Genomic DNA, 22,411 nt, shown 5'->3' with positions numbered 1-22,411 from the left:
GCATGTTATACTTTGTCAAGAGAAGAGAAGTATCGGTTTTGTAAGACTTTGTCTGAAATTAAAGTTCCAGAAGGATATTCATCGAATATTAGAAGTTTTCTCTCTTTGGATGACTTAAAACTTAATGGCCTTAAATCACATGACTGTCACGTTTTAATGCAACAATTGCTTCCAATTGCAATACGTTCAATCCTACCGAAGAATGTGAGATACACTATAAGTAGACTGTGTTTTTTCTTCAATGCGATTTGTGCTAAAAGTTTCTCCGTATCAGAGCTTGATGCATTGCAAGAAGATATAGTTATGACTTTATGTAATCTTGAGAAGTATTTTCCACCCTCTTTGTTCATAATTATGGTTCATCTCGTTGTTCATCTTGTGAGAGAAGTAAAACTTTGTGGTCCTGTATATTTGCGGTGGATGTACCCATTTGAAAGATACATGAAAGTGTTGAAAAGTTTTGTTCGTAATAGAAATCGACCTGAAGGATGTATTGCAAAAGCACAAGTATGTGAAGAGGCTGTTCAATTCTGTTCGGACTTTTTTTCTGGATTAGATCCAATTGGTCTTGGATCACTAAATTCAAGGGAAGACAAACAAACCGATAGGCCGCTGTCAGCGGGAACCTATGTCCGCCCTGATATGCAGTAATTGAAGCAAACACATCTTCACATTTTACAGAACACTGAAGAAGTACATCCAGATATAAAGTATGATTTCTTATCATCATACACTAACACCATTAAATTACATTTCACAACACATAATTTATATTTATTACCTATTTTGTAGAGAACATATGAACCATCTCAAAATTGAAAACCCAAGAAGAGCAAAAAATGAACAGTGGCTACAAGTTGAACATAATCGATCATTCGGTGCGTGGATACGAGATAAGGTGAATGAATACTTCAAATCATCTATGTTGTTTTATTGTTATTGCTTACCAATCCCAACATGTAACTCTTTTTTTTGAATAGGTGATGCGTGAATTACATGAAGGAAAGGTAGTCTCGAACACAATACGATGGCTTGCACAAGGCCCCAATTGTGGTGTAATGACGTTTGAAGGGTATATGGTTCACGGATGTTCTTACCACACTAAGTCACGTGATGACCATCGAACTGTTCAAAATAGTGGGATTATGTCAGTGGCAACGACAATGCAAGTGTCTAATGCGAAGGACAAAAATTCAGTGATTGGTGACATGTCTTTCTATGGGATCATTGAAGACATTTGGGAAGTTAGTTACAATACGTTCAGTACTGTTCATTTCATTTCACGTTGTTCATTAAAGACATTTGGGAAGTTAGTTACAATACATGGGTTGAAAATATGACTGGTGTTCGAACAGACGATCTTCATTTCACATTGGTTGACCTTAGCCGAAGTAGACATTTTTCAGATTCCTTCATTATTGCCACACAAGGAAAACAAGCCTTTTATGTCTCAGATCCTGTTAATCCAAGATGGTTGGTTGTTGTAATGCCACCACAAAAAGACTTTCCGTACAAATGTGCTTATGATGACCTTGGAGATATGTTGCTGCACTACCCCCAGTCTCAAAATGGAATTCAACAAGTGACATTGATGAAAGTGGGGATACATACACTAGACTTGACGGTGAAGGCACATGGGTTACCACTTGACTTTCATAGGTATGTAAAGTAATTAAAGTCTCTTTGGATGTCCTTTTTTGGTTATGTTTAATGATAATGATCGTCGTTGTTTATTTCCAGGACAAAGCAAGTTGGAGATATGAACCCTACTGTTATGAAGCAAACTTATTTCATGTTCAAGATGTTTTTTTTACAACTTTGAACATTATTAAGTCTTTTATTTGGCATATTTAAAGTACTATGTGTTCTATTATTGTTACTATGAGTTAATCATGGTGTTAGTGTTTGAAAGAACAATTTGCTAAAGTACTATGTGTTCTATTTCGAATCTAATTATTTTTCGTACTATTCCATTAGTACTGTAATTATGGTTATTACTAACCGTTTCTTCTTTTAATATTACATCAGTATCGTAGATATGGTTGATTAACAGGATGTTGCTACATCGAAGGAAAAAGGAGAAAGTAGTACACAAAAAAGAAAACGTGGTCCAACTGAAATGAAAGAAATAACTCATGCTAGGAGTGAGGGTAAAAAACTAGTGATTCAGTACAACGAGTTGGGTCAAGCAATTGGTCAAAATGCAATGAAACTGAAGAGTTTTATAGGAACGACTGTGCGTTTCCATGTTCCCATTACATACTCTGATTGGCCTACGGTGCCAAAGGAAATAAAGGATAAAATATTTGAACTAATATAGGTAACAATTGCCATGAGTTTTTGAAATTTGGTACACTATCCATTTATTTTGCTATGTAACATGTTATGTGAATATTATGTAAGCCAGATTTGTGGTAGACTCTCGATCAAAGAAGACTATCATTCAGAACGCTGGCGTATGCTTTCGTCAATTCAAGTACAGATTGACGACAACATATGTGTTGCCATTTTTGGATGATGTTGAAAAACTGAAATTCCCGCCGAATGAGTACTCCTTCATAGATCAACAACATTGGACTGAGTTTGTTGCATCTCGGTTGAAGGAACACTTCAAAGTAAGTATAGCGCTTCCGATCCTTCTTTAAATTTGAATTGTAATTTTATAAGCTTCATATGCTAATTGATTAAATTTTTATAATGAAATGTAAAGAAAAAGAGTGAAAACGGGAAGGAGAAGCGAAAGAAACATAATTACAACCACAGAACCTCTAGGAAGGGGTATGCAAATCTTATGGAGGAGTTGGTAAGCTGATTTTCTTTAAGCTGTTGTAGGATTATATGTAATTCTAAATATCTTATTGTGTTATAGTTACTCTTTTGCCACATTCTTTAACATTCGCTTCGTGTTTTAACTATAAATAGAAATCATCGTCATCGGATCAAATTGATCGATCCATAGTTTGGAAACAAGCTAGAATGGATCGTAAGGGACAAATTCTGGATGAAGAGCGAAGGAAGTGGTGAATCTTATAGTAAGTCTTCGCATTTTTTCTACTTTTTTTTGCATAAGCAAGTACTAATTTCCATTCTTCGCACTTTTGTAGGATGAACTTGTAGCCACCCAAAATACGACTAATACTTTTGGTGAAAAGGATATTCTAACAAGGGCTTTGGGTGGTAAGGATCGTCCTGGAATATTTCGCGGTGTGGGGAAGTATGTCACAAAGAAAAAGTACTTCCATACCGCAATACAACAAAAAACAAATGAAAAAGAGGATGAGAAGGCCACTCCTAAAGAACACGATCGAATGGTGAAAAGAATAAAAGAGTTGGAGGAGGAATTATTGAAAATGAAAGAGAAGGATGATTGCGTAGGCGACTTAAAAGAAGAACCAGGTATGAGTTCTAAAGAAAAATCATCCATGGAAGGGGCTGAAAATGTGAACGATTTGGAAGATCTATCAAATGAATTAGAATAAAAAAAAGACATAGAGGATGTTGTTGAATTGAATGAAGACATAAATGTATGTTTTTCTAAAGACCTTTAATCCATAAGGTTACATGTTTTATGTGTATACTGTCCCAACAATTGACTTGGATTCGTAAAGGTCAACATAGTGAAGGACGATGAGGAGGTGAAAGGTGTGACGTTAGATAAAATGAAGGTTAGTGAATCCAAAGTAATTGATTTAGTAATTAAACTTTTGTGAGGTATACATATTTCACAAAGTCTTCTAAATAGGTTGGAACCCCATGCAAGTTGGCGTTTGAAACGAAAGATCATGTCATTGCATGGGGGACCATAATTGATTCAGATGAAGAAGGTGACAACGTTAAAGTGGCAGTAGATGTCCTGGTGGATGGGGATTGTGCAATTCCCATTCCATCAGAGCAAGGGATGTACAAAATGTCCCAGGAAGTTGGTTCACACATATTGTGCCACGTGATCTTGTCATTACTAACAATATAAAGGTAATAAAATTTTCATTGAAGGATATACATGTCGCATTTTGTATTAACCCTAATTGCAATATCTTTTGTAGATGGACTATGGGAAATTTACTAAGGATACGAGCACATTCGCACCGACACCAATTTAAAATGCTCCAATTGCACTATGGTTCTTACTATGAATGGTTGAACATATGGGATCAGCAATTCAAATCACCACACCATATGACGTACTTGGGGTCTGAAGAAAATGTTGCATAATGATAGAGTCGTTGAAGGATTTCACATCTATGCGACCAATAGCTACCGCTTGACTTGATGCGTACATAATGTAAGATATGTTATTACAGTGTTACTTTTTATAAGTTTGTTTGATATTTATCTTCTTTCAATGTCTTTGTAATGGACTCATAGGTATCTATACACACGTATGGAATCATCAAGAACTTTGAATCTATACAAGTTCGTTGATGCTGGATCGATTAGTTGTGGGAGTTCTAAAGAAGAACGAGCCAAATTGTTGACTGCACGATTACTTGGAACAAATTACGATGAACTCTTACTGATTCCTTACAATTCCGGGTATGTCCATAACCTAAAGTTATTTATACGAATTATGCATACGGTTGTCTAAGATGTAGTATTATTGACACATATATTTAGGAATCATTGAACATTGGTTGTAATAAACCTTACGAAGGGTGCTGCCTTTTGGATAGACCCTTTGAAAAACCGTATTGACCCAGATGTAATCGAAGTAGTTGAAAGGTATGTCATACTTACTTTTACCTTTACTTCCTTTTTTTAATGAGACAATAGTTTAAGTAGTTCAAACTCCAATATTGTTCTGTAGGTCGTTCAACTTAATGAACAAGAAAAAACCAAATTGGAGGGTCGTGAAGGTATGTGAATATCTATGTTGCTATGGGTTGTAAATTAATTCATATTTCTAACATAGGTCAAGTCATTTGTATGTGTATCTTCAGTGTCCTAAGCAATCAGGAGTAGTAGAATGTGGTTATTACGTGATGCGGTTCATGCATGACATCATAATGCACTACAAGAGACGGGGGTACTCCCGACGCACAAATACGTCGGCGAAAATGCAAAGTACGTCGGGAAAGGATATCCCGACGTACAAAACGGCATCGGGAAGAACGTCGGGAGAAATGCGTCGCGAGAGGCTTTCCCGACGCCGTACCAAATCGGCATCGGGAAAGCCTTTCCCGACGCCGGGAGATGCGTCGGGAAAACCTGTTTTCCAACGTTTTTTTCCCGACGTAATGAACGTCGGGAAATATTTTTTATATATTTTTTTAAATATTTTATTTTTACTTTTTTCCTTATAATATTTTGCTCAAACATTCACAATGATGTTCGGATTGCTCAAAAAATTTCGCGACGTTTTGGATTAAATTAAAATAAATTAATAAATATACAAACACAAATTCAAAAAATAGAATTAAAATTAATAATACGAATAAGTTGACTACAACAAAATATAGTTCTCAATATAGAAAAAACATAAACATAATGAAAAATCTCCCAACGAGGTGCGTATGCGCGTAATTCTACACCTTCGGTCCTAAAAATGGTATAAAAATAACTAAGTTTAATACATAATCATATATTGCAAAAACTTAAGAATAATAGAGACATATACGACGTACCGCAGAGCTAGGGATCATGTGGTGGTCCCTGTTGTGCACGAGTTAGGTCTTCAATCATCTTTTTCATAGCTTCCACTTGTGAAGCTAATGCTTGGTGATTTCTATCTTGTACTTCAATCCGTTCCAAAGCTTCATGAAGTTTAGCTTGTAATTCAATCTCTTTTTGTGTGGACTGCGAACAAGATGTCGACGAACTGCTTGCACTTGCCGTTCTGCGGGCCTTCGGCTTGGGTCCCCAACCAAGGCCTTTTGAGTAGCCTGGTCGTCTACCGAACACCTGATCGCATATCTCATCCTCAGAGAGTGGCTGACTACCTATGGGGTAGGCTGGGATTGGAGTTCCAGCATTTGATTCTGCAACAAATTTAAAAATTATGTTAGGTAACGCGCAAAAATATATAATAAAAGTGGATAATTAATAAGGGTATAACTTACATACGCATCCTCGGCGGCCTGTGACACGAATGTCCCAGCTCGAACGTGTGTTTCCCGGAACAATTCCACACGATCGACCGGCTGCCCTCTTCTTTCAGCGAGCTCATACTGTCATTGTAGAAACGACTTGGACCCACTACTATGATTGTAAGGCTGCTTCTGTCTAGCAACCTTGTTTGTCCGTGATTGCTCCTGCATTAAAACAATTATATTGTTTATTTCTTATACATATAAAAACTTGTTATCATAATTAATCATGACAAATACCTGGAATGCACGACTGATATAATGGTTGCAGAGGAAGTGCCAATCCTCATCACGTCCAACCAATGCGTTTGGTGGGTTGGCACGAGCCTCCTCCGAGTCGCTGTACTTTTTGAAATGTCTATGACAGTCGGCCTGGAACTCTTTAAAGGTTGTGAGCATCTGATGCTCAACAAACCTGTTCATTGTTTGATCATTGAAATCAAGCACAAACAATCGCTGCACATTACAAACATAACACATTAGATTGGTTAAAGTTAGATATGTTTCAAATGAAATCATATATAAATGTGTAGTGCATTTAATTACTTGGAGGTCGCCCTAGACGACCTCAATGTATTCTCTCCCAACGTCCGCCCACTTAAGACAGCGGATGGGAAATGTCTTTCGCACGCACACGCCTATCGCCTGGCTGAAGCGAACGGCGTGTGGAGAAATAGGTTTCTTCGCTCCAGGGGCGATCGTCATCGGAATGCGCCCATTTATTGCAACGTGGCGCTCTAACTCCAAGAGTCGAGACTGCGCACGTCTCCTAGGAGTCGGAGTCGTTTGTTGAGAAGAAGACCCTGCTCAATAAATAGACAATAACATATAAAGTTAGAAACCCCTACATGAAATATTTGTAAGTTAAAAATGAAGAAAATTCTTAGACTCACCCGTATTGTCGCCCACAGATGACGACCCTCCCGCAATGTTATCTAAATCCTCCTCAAACTGGAGGAACATATCGTCCGTCTCCATAAAATTTGATCGTCGATATGACATAATGACTATGGACATATAAAAAACAAACATTCAATAACCAAATATCAACACATAGCTAGAATCAAAATATATAAACTAGATATAAATATGTGCATACGTGATTTAATTTGTCACTATAATTCCTCATCGCTTGCATGTGACAAGTGTTCATCCACATCGTCGATGAAGTCGTCAGTGACATGACGCACAACCGATCTTTCAACGATTGTGGGATCAACGTCATTTCTGCATAGAGTGTCATCCTCGATGTGGTCATCCACTTGGTGGCTTACAACAACTTCTAGTATATTAATATGGTCATTCTGAACATCCTCCACTTCTGGCACATCCCAAATACGCTTATTTTGGATGACTTGCACAACTTTCCAGTTGCTACCATTTTTTGGATCATCTACATAAAAAACTTGATGTGCTTGAGTTGCAAGAATTACAGGTTCCTCCGCGTACCAAAAACGGGATGTGTTGAGAGATTTGTACCCTACTTCAATGTGTGTCGTTCTTTGACTTTTGTTTACGTCTGTGTCATACCACCGACACTTAAATAGCCATACATTTCTTCCCAACGGATATTGTACGTGCAACACTTCGTCCAGAACACCGTAGAAATTATTGTCTTCAGTTCCACTTGCATCGCTTTCACCAATGACCATTATTCCACTATTTTGAGTACTACGTCGAGAATCAAGTTCAATAGTGTGAAATCTTACACCACCTACGATGCATCCATTGTAACAACGAACGTCAAAGGTTGATCCCATCGCTAGTGAGAAGAAATCATCAGATAGGTTTGCAGACTGACGCAGTTCTAACACCTGTGCTCGAAACCATTCAGGGAATGCTCGTTCATGTATTTCATAAAAATCCATAGAATTTTGAGCATGTCGACGTTGGAGCCTCAAATGTTTCCTAATAGAGATGAGTTTAATTTCTGTAAGAACAATATATAACAAATATTTAAAAATTACAAAGATGATGAATATGCTTACTTGCGATACTCTGATATTTCGTCAGCATTATTCAGTATGTACCAATGGAAGAGTCGTTTCTCTTCCTCTGATATAGCACGAACACTTGATTCACCTAAGGGTCGTACTTTCTGCTTGAAAATTTCAAAGTCACCAATTACCTCGTTCTCTACAATGGTATCATCATTTCGCTCATCTCTTGTGAATTGAGTCTCTATACCACGTAGGTAACGTGAATAAAAGGTACTAGATTCATTCATGACATAGCCTTCTGCAATTGACCCCTCAGGACCTGCTTTGTTTCTAACATACTGCTTTAACGTTCGTAGACTCCTTTCAATCGGATACATCCAACTATAAGAAACCGGACCAGTAATCTTCGTTTCATATGGTAAGTGAACGACAAGGTGCACCATAACGCTAAAAAAGGCAGGTGGAAATATTCTTTCCAACTTACAAAGTATGATTATGATATCTGCTTGCAATCTGTCTAGATCACTTACTCTTATCGTTCGGACGCACAAGTCACGGAAAAAATTACATAATTCGGTTATAGCAGTGTATACGTTCTTCGGTAAGAATGCTCGAATACCAATTGGTAGCAGTCGATGTAATAAAACATGACAATCATGCGTTTTTAGTCCTGATATTTTCCCCTCTTTCATGCACACATCTCGATATATTGGAAACAAATCCATCGGAAAACTTAACTGATTTCAGAAACTTACAAAACTCTACTCGTTCACTGGTAGTCAACGTGTAGCTCGCATGTGGCTTCACCAATCGGTTACCCACTTCTACAAGATGTAAATCCTTTCTTATCTTCAGATCTTGTAAGTCCAACCTAGCATTCGTGGTATCCTTCGTTTTCCCTTCGATGTTTAATAACGTACCAATCAAATTGTCACAAACATTCTTCTCAATGTGCATTACATCAAGTTTGTGACGTAACAAAAGTCTCAACCAATAAGGAAGATTGAAAAAAATACTTTTCTTCGTCCAATTAAGAGCTCTCTTTCTTTTCTTATCATGTATTGAAGGATGTTTACTCATAACTGGAAATTCCAACTGATCTAGTTGTTCTAATATTTGATGCCCATTCATCACCACAGGAGGAGCCTTACGCTCTACCTTTCCATCGTGTAGCCTACTTCTACGCCACACGTGATTCTGTGGAAGATAGCGTCTATGTCCCATGAAAGATATTCTACCTCGTATCCCGAAGGACGATCTATCACCCATGCATATAGGACATGTCTGATACCCCTTCGTACTCCACCCTGATAGGTCACCATACACCGGGAAGTCATTAATCGTCCACAACAAGGCTACGTATAGCTGAAAGAACTGACCTGTAAGAGAGTCATACGTACGCACCCCAAAAGTCCATAAGTCTTTCAATTCCTCAATCAATGGTTGAAGATACACATCAATTTCCCTATCAGGAGATTTAGGACCGGGTATGAGCAATGACATAAAGAAATTTGTCTCTTTCATTCATTTCCATGGTGGAAAATTGTAAGGAAGTAACACAACAGGCCACATACTGTACGAGGTACTCATTTGACCAAATGGGTTAAACCCATCTGAAGCCAAGCCCAAACGCACGTTTCGTGAATCAGAAGCAAAATTAGGAAATTCAGAATCAAAGTGCTTCCACCCCTCTGCATCAGCTGGATGTCTCAAGACATCATCTGTTTCAACACATTTGTCCCTATGCCATCTCATGTCAGCAGACCCTTCCTGCGATACAAACAAGCGCTGTAATCTAGGTACCAAAGGAAAGTGGCGCAATACCTTATGCGGAATTTTTTTCCCTCTATTATGATTAACCTTGTACCTAGCCTCGCCACATGTAGGACAATGTTGCAAATCAGCAAACTCTTTCCAATACAATACACAGTCATACTTGCACGCGTGAATAGTCTCGTATCCCAAGCCCAAGTCACGAGGTTTTCGTTTTGCTTCATAAAATGAACTAGGAATAGTACTATTACACATTGGAAACGCTGCTCTTAAAAGTTCTGACAACATGTCGAACGACTTGTTACTCCAACCATTTAGAACTTTCACATGCATCAACTTAACCAAAAAATTCAACGACGAAAATTCAGAACAACCGGGGTACAACTCATTACGTGCTTGATTCAATAAGTCCTGAAATATATTATTTGTTGTATCTTCATCTATATTTACCCCAACATTCATCGCCATTTCATCTTCCAAACGAAATTCCTCTATTTCCTCTTCATGTTCAATAGGGGCTTGTAAATCATTTAGCGTACCAAAGATATCACCTTCTTCATTAAATTGTGTACTACTAGTTCCTTCATTAAAAGGATTACTACTAGTTCCTTCCTCAAAGTTTTCTGTACTTCTATAGCTTAATGACTCTCCATGATACACCCATTCTGTGTAGTAGGGGGATATTCTTATAGTCAGCAGATGTCGTTCCACACCCTCTAATGAGCTCCAATTTAAATTCAAACATCTCTTGCATGGACACCTCAATCGTCCGTAAGCATCAACGTGAAATTTGGCAAATTCTAAAAATTAGGTCACTCCATGTCTATACTCAAGGGATAACTTATTTCTAAGTTTCATCCAACCCTTATCCATAACTGCAGGATAGCCAACACAACCTAATTATTAACAACAAAATACTTCAAAATATCTTCGCATCCTACAAACCCCTCCAAACTACAAAGGCTACCATAACTACAGGATAGCCAACACAACCTAATTATTAACAACAAAATACTTCAAGCTATCCTAACTACCACCCCTTGATACCAGCAAATTCAAAACAAAAAAGGCTACCATAACTGCAGGATAGCCATCCCAAACATAAACAAATTCAAAACAAAAAAGCTACCATAACTGCAGGATAGCCATCTGAAATCAACAATAAAAATATTCAACACAAACAGGCTCCATAACTGCAGGATAGCCAAAACAAATCTTAACACACATATTACATTCCCAATTCAATTTAACTATTAACTCCCCCCCCCCCTCCAATTTCAATTTTCAATTCAACTATAAATTCCCCTCTCTCCCCCCCCCCCCCCCAATTTCAATTTCCAATTTAACTTAAACCCCCTCCCTCCGATTCAATTTTAAATTTAACTATACATCCCCTCTAATTCAATTTAACTATTAACCCCCCCCTCCCCTCCAATTTCAATTTTCAATTTTCAATTCAAATATAAACCCCCCTCCCAATTCAATTTTCAATTTAACAATAAACCCCCTCCCCCAATTCAACCCCCATTCAATTTTATTCAATTTTCTAAAACAAAAATCCTAAACCATTCAAATTTCAAATTTCAAATTTCAATTCAACCACAAATTACACACACTCTATACAAAAATACATTTAACAAACAAAAATCTATTCCAAAAGAAAATCCTAAACTAATTTTCATAAAAAAAACCCTAAACTAATTTTCATAAAAAAAACCCTAAAACATAAACTTAAACTAAATAAATTTACATTTTTCACTTACCTAAAGTGGCAGACGACGGCGAGGGCGGTCGGCGACGGACGGCGGCGGAACAAAAGGAAATTTGAACGACGGCGACGCGCGACTTCTTCTTCTCCTTTCTTTTTCTCCTCCTCTCGGTTTCGGTTCTGTAATTCACAGAACTGAAACGAATTTAAAGGGGATTTCCCAACGCAGTGACGTGGCATCGGGAAATCCCTCAAAATGCGTCAGGAAAATGGGAATTCCCGACGCTCATTAAACCCCTTTTTCCGACGTTTCACGCGGCGTCGGGAAAAACCCCTATTCCCGACGGCACTCCCGACGCACTGCTCACGACGTCGGGAAAAACCCTTTTCCCGACGTATTCTTGCCGACGCCTTCGTGGTGCGTCGGGAAAGATGGTTTCTCGACGCATCTCCCGACGTGTTGTTGAGGGCGTTAGGAAAGCCCTTATTCCCGACGTTCTTTATGCCGACGTGCTTTTCGGCGTCGGAAATGCTCTATTTTCTTGTAGTGATGTGAACGAGTACTTCTATCATACAGATAGTAAGAATAACAGTTATAAAACTAGTGTGCATATATACTTTTTTGTAAATGAAACTCATTTGGAACCACTTTATTGTCTACATATGAAAGATTCACCCCGTGCTTACACACAGGATGACATTGATTATATAAGGTCTGAGTGGGATGAGTTTGTAGGGAAGCACGTACACTGTGCTTAGGATAAGATATTTTGTCACACATTTTGTAACATATTTTGTCATATATTTTGTCACATATTTTGTCACATATTTTGTCACATATTTTGTCACATATTTTTGTGTTCGAGCTTCCATGGAAAATACAGTGCTGGAGGAAAATACAGTTGCCATGTTCAACCTTCTACTTCAAATCCCAGCACTTCATAATCCATTTTCATTCAATAGGTTGGTTTTCTCTCCTTTTGTACTTTGTACTAGTGCATCGTTCAATCAATTTTCTTACTTTTAGCCATTGATGTGTGTTGTTGATGTTGAAGTGTGTATGAAATTTAGTTATAGTATATGCTCTATATTGTTGAAGTGTGTTGTTGATCATGACGTGTTGTTGAAGTGTGTTGTTGATAAAAAAGTGTTGTTGAAGTGTGTTGCTGATCTTGAAGTGTGTATGTAATTTAGCTAAGTATGTGCTCTATGTTGTTGATGTGTGTTGTTGATCTTGAACTGTGTATGTAATTTAGCTAAGTATGTGCTATATGTTGTTGAAGTATGTTGTTGATGTGTGTTGTTGATCATGAAGTGTTGTTGAAGTGTGTTGTTGATAAATAAGTGTTGTCAAGTGTGTTGTTGATCTTGAAGTGTGTATGTAATTTAGCTAAGTATGTGCTCTATGTTGTTGAAATATGTTGTTGATGTGTGTTGTTGATCATGAAGTGTTGTTGAAGTGTTTTGTTGATAAAAAAGTGTTGTTGATCTTGAAGTGTGTATGTAATTTAGCTAAGTATGTGCTCTATGTTGTTGAAGTGTGTTGTTGATCTTGAAGTGTGTATGTAATTTAGCTAAGTATGTGCTCTATATTGTTGAAGTATGGTGTTGATGTGTGTTGTTGATCATGAAGTGTTGTTGAAGTGTGTTGTTGATAGAAAAAGTGTGTTGTTGATATTGAAGTGTGTATATAATTTAGCTAAGTATGTGCTTTATGTTGTTGAAGTGTGTTGTTGATAAAAGTTAGTTGTTGAAAAAATGTTGTTCATCATGAAGTGTTGTTGAAGTGTGTTGTTGATAAAAAAGTGTTGTTGAAGTGTGTTGTTGATTATGAAGTGTTGTTAAAGTGTTTTGTTGATCATGAAGTGTTGTTGAAGTGTGTATGTAACTTATTTAGTTTGTTCTCTATGTTGTTGAAGTGTGTTGTTCGTCATGAAGTGAATGTGATGTGTTTATTTGGGTGAATGAATCTTGTTGAATCATTTTTTCCTTCTCTTATCTTATTAGGTTTTGCGACAATCCATTGGAGCAATGAAACCATATTTACGCCAATTCATTGTTGTATAGGCTTTTTTGTAGGTTGTTAGGAATTTTTTTTTGTTTAAATGTAGTTATTTAAATAGTTTGTTCGTACCAAAACACATTTGTACCAACAATTAAAGCAATATTACAAAGTGTGTTTCTTTTCTATTAAAACGTGCACCGTTTTTCAATTTGTGATTTTATTGGTCTGTAATGGTATGTGTAATGACAGGGCGACAAGAAATACAGGATTCGATAAAAAAGAGGGCTATTGAAAACAGTGACTAAATACACAAATATGACATTTAAATTGAAAAATAAAACAGTCATCGAAAAAGTTTTATTGATATTTAATTAAAGTCATGGTAAGTTAAATAATGACAGTTAAAAAGTGTCATAAATCATATATAATGACATTTAATATCAATCGTATAATATTAACAATGACAGTTATCCTCCGTCATAAAATGTGAACTATGACAGTTATCCTCCGTCATAAAATATAAACAATGATAGTTATTAACTATCATTGAAAATAAATAATGACAGTTACAACCTGTCATAAAATGTAAATTATGATAGTTATTAACTGTCATCGTAAGTAAATAATGACAGTTATAATCTGTCATAAAATATATCATTGTGACATTTATTATATGTCACGAAAATCGTATTTTTTGACAGATTTTTCAAACTATCATAAAATACTTTCCATGACTCCTGCATTAATGACTGCAAAAAGCTGTCACGAAAACTTTTAATGACAGCATTTAACTGTCATTGTAGGCCCTTTTTCTACTAGTGCATGTCAACTCGAGGACCATTTACAAGCATTTTTTAAATGTCAAAGACTAAAATGTTCATTTTGAAACTTTCGGAATCAAATAGACATTAATCTCAAACTTCAAAGACCAAAAGTACATTTTGCTTTGAAATAAATAAAGCATTTTGGGCTTGTTAACAACTCGACAAACAGCCCACTTTTACTTTCATGGCTGCATCTTCTTGTGTGTTGTTGCTTTAAACAATGGGGCCAAATTTATAGACTTCGTGCTGTTATAGTTTTTGTAACAACGATTCTCTATTTATTAATTATGATGCTATAATTTGTCTTACAACTATTCTTTTGTATCATAGGAAGAAAGAAGTTGTATATTTCAAACCGTTTTTGGAGCAAAAAAATAAAAAGTTTTAAATAGATGATCAATGATATATATTTGATTAGTTGAATTACATTCATATCTGAGATAAATTTGTTAAGAAAAAGTATATTCAATGAATAATTTAGCTGACATATAATTTGAGTTGAGAATGTTGATGTTAGAGCTTAATTTTTTGACACAGACAAAAAAAAATTGTTATATAAACTTTAATATTTAAATTTAATAATATTTTTAAATATAGTAAAATGAATCAAAATACAAACTATAACAAAATTTGATATCAATCATTTCTATTGGTGTGTATTAGTAATATTGATATACGAAACAATAGATACAACAATAGAAACTTGAAATTTTACTATATTTTGTAAGTATTTTCAACTTATCCTTGTTTTGCTGTGATCAAAAAATTGACATATTGATTCCTTGGTCCCAAGAAAAAACAATACATAATGTATATATTTTTGTTTGAAAATGAAAAGGATGGATGAAAGCCTCACGATTGAAGATAAAAACATGCAAAAATAGTCACGTGTGCTTGAATCTATTTCATTGGGTCCCACATGATGCTGATGTTTAATCTCTTCCAATTTGTCAAACTTCATCTTTATATACAAGATACACTTTTTGAATTTTGAAATTTAGATTTGTAGATTTCAAAAGGTATATTTTCATCTTTAGGTTTGAGAAATGGTTATAAATAGTCTTCGACTTAATTTTTATAGAGACAACAAACTTCGAAATATCTTCAAAATAGTATGATATTATCCATTTTGAACATAAACTTTCGTGGAATTTGTTTTGATTTTATTGGTAAATATAAGATATTTCACCTTGTATTATTACCTTAATGAATGTGGTATTTATACATAAATATTAAAGATAGAAAAGTAATATTCTTATATCAACTCATTAACAGAATTTTAACTGACTACTAATTTCTAAATGATTATATCAACTAATAGGTTCCAAGTCAAAGGTGTTCATGCCATGAAGATGATTGATCTCAACCTATGATATTATCTTCTTATTTAATTAACTGGTGTGGGATTTTTTACCTCATCCTCGACAACTTTCTCCTTGTACAAAGGATCATCAAGCCTTCCCTTAAATAGTTAGTCATCCATTTTTCTAACGCTTATCTTGCGAACTTTTCTTCAGTTGGAGCATACAATCTATCAGATAGAGTTTGATCACCTATACTTTCACGCTTCAATAATTCAATACTATTTTTGTTTGTTACATGAGGATTCTACTGAACATAGTTAAGTCAAGAAGCATGAGTTCGATACTGTTTTGGTAAGAAATAATAATGAACTCTTCTAAATATTTCCACAATGGTATTATATTGTCCATTTTAACATAAATTCTCTTGGTTTGTCACATACTAATGAAGATAGTTATCTCTCTCATATGATCAATTCTCTTATCTAAATGATGTGAAACTTTTATCACATCTCTAACAACTTTAAAATTAAATATACAGTCAGGTTAGACAAAAAAAAAACATTTTTCATTTTATTTTATATCCACACACTTTTTATCTCAGCGAAGTTTTACATGTAAATTTGATTATTTTATGTCTGGACGTTTATTCTCATTTTGAATATTTGGGTTGGTTTTTACTATTTTGATAACTAAATAAGCATGTATAAATAGCATACATTTTTCCGAAGTTTTGAACTAAAAATAATGCTCAAATAACAATTGAAATAACACTTGAAAATAAAAGGAAAATCTTTGATCTCATACTCTTTACCCATCAATTATTTCCACTCTCTTTTCTCAACTTGAGGGTTCCAAAAATAGTTATAATATATCTAATACAGTATATTGACAGTCAATCTAAACATAACTCAGAAGATAAAAAAATATTTATTACCGCTCTTACTTCAAATTTATCAGCAAAAGAAATTATGTTATCTTGTAATCATGTATTTGATCACTTTATTCATGCTGCCGGAGCAAAGTCGTAATCTGCAACTATACTTCCGCCTCCGCCGATATCAATATGGGGTTGAGGAAGAGGAAGAGGAAGAGGAAGAGGAAGAGGAGGAGGAGGAGGCGGGTCGAGATAGTTCTTACCACTGCGGCCGCAATCTCCATGACTGTTCTTGAGATTGGATTGAAAGAGCTCTGAAGAAATGCTAGCCATTGTTTATTTTTTAGGCCTCAATTAAAAAATGAGATAGCACAAAAAGAGACGAAAAGGGAAAGGTAAGTAAAAGGAGAAGGCTGATTTTTCTTTTTGACAACGGCCACCCCGTTTTGATGCTTTATATAAGGAGGAAGATGGTATCCAAAGTCCAGAAAACTACTTTTTTTCATAAGTGGCGGATTTTGACTCTCTCTCTCTCTCACTTTTTCTTATTTTATTTAGTAGAAAATCTTTAACCATGAAAATTTGAGATATATAATTGTATAATATTAAAAGAACGTTCAAAATGAATTTTTGTTATTTGACTTAAGAATTTTGTCCTCTTCTTTGCATCATCACTAACAATATTACTAAAATATGTTTGATTTTGTTTTTCACCATTGTATATATTAAACTTACCTTCACCTACCGACTTAAACATATGAGTCGGTTGATGATTTAAAATGGTAATGGAGCAATTGATCCAATGACATTCGTATTCAAGCTTTTGCATTGTTATTTCCTTTCCAATTAATATTCATTTTCACTTTTTGGGTCTTTTACATATTTGAGTTCACAAGTAGGCGTGTAAGTCCAACCCATATAACTCGACAACTCGGAGTACCCAACTCATATTATATGGGTTGGGTTAGGTTAGTTTAAAATGTGGCCGGGCAGGGTTGAAAATTTTGATTTTTTTCTAGTTGGATTGAGTCACGCGTTGGGGGTTGAAAAATTTGGTTCAACCCAACCCAACCCGAATTAATAATATATATGTGGGTTGGGTTAGGCAAAACTTGATCTTGCTCGGCTGAGAGAAAAGACAATGCTTTTTATGTAAGGATCTTTGGCAACCGTGTGGAATCCCAGGCAAGATTGAAGATAGGAGTATAATCCTAGGGCCATTTCGGTGCTTGTTCGGTCGAGATAAAGGACAAAAAACATAAGAGGTTAGGAACTCAGGCAATATCGGGGTCGTATCCGGTCGTGATGATGGACAAAAAGCTTAAGAAATTGAAAAATCGGGCAATCTCGAAATCGTGTTCGATCGAGATTGGAAGCACAAAACGAAAGTTAAAAAGCACTTGGGCCATCCTGAGGATGTGCTTGGTCGAGACTCAGGGTCGTGTCCTACCGAGATTGTTATAGCTTTTTTCCCCTCTTTTTTCCACTTTTAGTTTATGCACTGAATGACTGAATAATGTTTTTCATCACTTGTTGGTTGAATAATGTTCTACTTATGCTGGCTTTACAAACGTTAGGAATGAAAAAATAATACAAACCGACGATCCAACCCAACCCAATCCATATTTTAATGGTTGAGTAGGGTTGGGAATACTATTCGGGTTATTTGCGTTACCAATCAAACCAACCACAAAATATGGTTGAATGGACTTGAGAATTTTTTTTTTAAAGCTCGTTTTTATTCAAACACTTTTGATAAAAAAAAGATTTATAAAAAAATTAAAATTGCTTAACGCACATTTCAAAAGTTATTATGAGTAGTCTCCGAACACTCTAAACTTTTTGTAAAATGACTTACTTTTCCAATTAAACACTTGAAAGTGTATTTTAAACAAGTCCTACAACATGAGACATTTTCTTATTGTTAGTGGTCAACTAATTTTGACAACGTCTCATTAGTATTTAGAATCAAACTCTTCTAATACTTTGTTAAGAAAAACTCTGCTAATTATACAAAAAAAAAAAAAAAAAAAAAATCAAGGGAAAAGAAAAGCTAGTGTTGTTTGTTTTGATCGATCTCATACCTAACATATATTTTGCCTTCTCTTGGAGTTCAAATTTTCCTTGAATATGGTTGATTTCCTGTTTGTTCTTCATATATAAGGAATTTTATTCTTTAGCTTGGAAAACGTTAAGCCACGATTACTTGTTTTTTCTTGCATCTAAAAAGACTAAAAAATCGTAATTAGAGTGGGTGCATGAAAGTTGTATACATGAAATAGTGATATCAAATTTTAATTAATTGACACGTTTTCAAAATTCAAAGATAAAAAGAGAATTTTCTTTTATTGAATAAACTATTGAAATTACTTGAAAATTTATCCTGAAAGACAGTCTAATTAAAGTTAGATTAAAGTTGAAAAGTAATAGTATATAATTTAAGTTAATGTGTTTTTGGAAATTATGGGTGGGTGATTGTTAGTGATGGATAGGCACAAGGCAAGCATACTTCCTTTATTGGAATAATATCTAGATGCGGATGCAATGCCAAAGGTCTCTTTATAAGTCAAATTAACTATACACATATTTAATTATATAATCACACTCTCCAATAATTATTCTTCACACGTTTGACATTTCTCTCAAGAACATTCACCAACAATTGGACGAACTTTTTTTTTTTTTTTTTAATCATCAAAAAAGGTTTGGACTAACTTTTTTTTTTTTTTTTTTTTTTTTTTTGTTTTCCCTTTTCTTTCATATTATAAATGATAAAACCATGCTCTCGAGACTGATTTTAAAATTCTTCCCAACAAGTTTTACTCCCTTTTTTAATATCCACCGTCCATTATTCCAACTTTTCAAATAAGGTGGGAGGTTATATAAGATACTGCAGAAAATTGTTCATTCATGAGATCTATACGGCAAGGAGTTAACAAATTCTTTCGGTCGAACATGGAGTAGAGTTCCTCCTAACTCCAACTACTTGGGTCAAACATCACCAGATAACAAAATGGCGGTTAGAAATTTAAACATATCAATCTTATATAGGGTAGAAATTTTCCATATAAGGTAGAGCTCTTTTGGGTGGAACAAAAACCAAAGCTAGGTATAAGTAGATTATGGTATAAATCATACAATTGTAGATATCTTAGAGAGTTGTTGTCCATAAAATATAAAATTGGTAATGAACTCAGCCGACTTTCTACACTAGACAAAAAAATCAAGTTTTTATTTTTTCTTTTTGCGTATGTAAGAAACATTCATGGAGAGAACAAACATGAGAGGAACTACATAAAATCAACCCAAGTCCGTTGTCCTTATCAATTGGTATTAGAGCCATGATTTTAAATCTAATTTTGTGCATGGGGATTCTTAACAATTTTGAACAAAAGTAGTGACCGAGTCTTATGGATGAATCTCTAGATCAAACAAAAATTGCTTGAGATGCAATTGACAAATGGAAGTTCTTCAAATAAGTTGGATTTGTAAGTGGAGTAGACTAGTAGCTAGGAGGACTATTTTCTGCGAGGAGGAGACCAAGGGTGTGACAAGTTGTCGACACCAAGTACATTCCACATAATACGACATGTGGTTGTGCTATATCTAGCCCAGCTTGCATAAGAGCTTGATATATAAGAACCAATCTCTTGCGCAATTGGCATGAATGGACCAATTGAGGGAAGACTCAAGGTGATATTTTGTTTGAAGGGAGAATTGTTAGGTGCAAACAAAATCCTACCCAATCAAGGAAGAAAAATAATCATGGAGATATATAAGTGTGAAGATAGTTATCTCCATAGATATGATACATTTTGAGTAATTAAACATAACATATGCCATTGTGGAGATATGTGTGGAGGTTTGTTGTCCCCCGATAACTGATATAATATACTTTGAGAACAGCTCTAAATTGGTAAGCCAAAGTGCAACCCAAACTAAGCCTTCATTGCCAAAAACTAAAAAAAAAAAATTATTTTTAAATATTAATATATATACTCTTTTTTATTTTTATCTAAAATAGGCAAATGTTCCAACATATAATTGAAACACTCAAATAGGAAACTGCCAACATATATAGTTCAAAATTAAAAGTTATTTAGAATAGATACCAGAGAGGATTTAACCTACAAGTGAATGACAACATCTAATATATGAAATCGTTAAAAATAACCAAAATTAATTTTATTCTAGTTTGAAATATGTATATATTTTGTACCAATTTGTTATATTTATTAATTCTTTTTTAAAAAAGAAGGCTAGATATATTCCACAAGAAAATTCAAATTCTTATTGAACTAGAGAGAGATAGACGTATGTGTCTACACTATGACTACACTAAATAGGAATGTGGGAAAAAACAAAAAGCATATTGTCTAAAAAAAAGCCGATGGATGCTTTGATGCTTCAACCTCAGTCGCATTCCAATTTGGAAGAATATTTATTTTGCTGATAGAAACCTAAAGCTGATTTAATTTAACATACTATACTAGAATCAATCCACTCTTACAAAAATTGATAAAAAGAACATTAAAAAAAGAGGCAACATCCCTTTGCTTTTTTTTTTTCTTTCTTTTTTTCCAAGTTCCAATTTTATATATGTTATTTATAATCTCAAACAGCTCTTATCCTGCTGTTTCCATAGATTCCATGTGATAATAGACCTTGGTTTCGAGCTAAAATTCCCATTAATTGATGTCACATTCAATATCAATCAATCGAGGGGTGTCATTGTTAAAGAATATAAATTTAAATTCTTATATGAAACTTAAAATATTTAGGTCAATTAGGGATTAGTTTTCTAACATGTGAGTGGCGAAATTGAACCCTTTGACACCTTGAGGGTAATAACACGAGTTTTATATTAGTTAAACTATACTTATGTGTGCTTTGATTAACATAACACATCAAAAATTAAAATACGCATAAATTTCTTAAAATCTTATCGTTGCACAAATTTGTTTGTCATAATTCGCTAAAGTGAGCATAACTTAGTTATAATTAAAATGTAATAATTATTTTTTGAAAGAGGAGGTTAAAAGCTTCAATGTATCTCACCTCACTCATTTTATTCCTTTGATGTCACATTTATATATGGTTTAGTTTTGAACTAATTCTAGAAGACATATATGAAGGTGTATCTATTTAAATGTGTGTTCAACTAGACAGGCTAGATTCTTATAAGCTTTTGCTTTAAGACAAGAAAGTTGAATATGATCACGTTTTCGAATTTTTGTACCTACAATGTAGGATTATTTTTGTGCTTATCCATTAATTATGTCATTATTCTTCCTCTTTTACTAAGTTGTTCATATGTATTATTCTATTCCATAATTAGTTCATAAATTGAAATCAGCAATCTAATTAGCATTTTGCATCTTAACTACGTATTCAAATAATCAGGCTTAATTAATGTTGTATGCATGTCTTTAATTGCCAATATTCAAAGTCTCTTGAGTTAGTTTTTTAATACTGCCTGATCATCCCATCTCAGAATCTATATATATAAGAGGAATCATGATGCTTTTTTGTTGCTAAAGTGGCCATCTTTATTAATAATTAATTTCACTATTTGCCAATTTGTTGACAGTGGTCATTGTTGATAGTTTTTTGTCATTGCTTGTGCACAGATGTTTCTTCCTCGAATCAATTTTGACCACGTGCAAACTATGATAATCCAAAGTTGGGTGGATTAGGTTAAGAGATATATGCACGATCTATTTACCCAAAGTTCTCTGATTGAGATGTAGTTAAGATCTATTTTGACAAAGGGCAAAAACCACCCTCTAAGTATGGTGGTTGCATTCTCAACTATGAAGCGCAAAAATCATATACATGTACAAGATACATATATGATATGACATGGTGATACGTCAATTTCTAAAAAGTTAAGATATTGA

General features: G+C 34.6%; 1 protein-coding gene across 1 annotated transcript; it reads right to left on the bottom strand.

The window, feature by feature from the left end:
• Positions 1 to 5,419: 5,419 nt before the first annotated feature.
• On the bottom strand, positions 5,420 to 11,670 carry LOC127147514 (uncharacterized). The gene is made up of 7 exons (XM_051080885.1): positions 11,560 to 11,670; positions 6,977 to 7,090; positions 6,651 to 6,886; positions 6,324 to 6,539; positions 6,057 to 6,248; positions 5,622 to 5,975; positions 5,420 to 5,536 (listed from the first exon to the last, which is right to left on the bottom strand). Exons 2-5 carry the CDS (start codon positions 7,083 to 7,085, stop codon positions 6,168 to 6,170), a joined length of 642 nt encoding a protein of 213 aa, XP_050936842.1. The 5' UTR covers positions 7,086 to 7,090; positions 11,560 to 11,670; the 3' UTR covers positions 5,420 to 5,536; positions 5,622 to 5,975; positions 6,057 to 6,167.
• Positions 11,671 to 22,411: the final 10,741 nt, after the last annotated feature.

This window comes from Cucumis melo, chromosome 2 (assembly GCF_025177605.1).
Source record: "Cucumis melo cultivar AY chromosome 2, USDA_Cmelo_AY_1.0, whole genome shotgun sequence".
Classification (NCBI taxonomy): domain Eukaryota; kingdom Viridiplantae; phylum Streptophyta; class Magnoliopsida; order Cucurbitales; family Cucurbitaceae; genus Cucumis; species Cucumis melo.
Note: the sequence above shows the minus strand (reverse complement) of the source record. Positions and strands in the feature narration are given on the sequence as shown.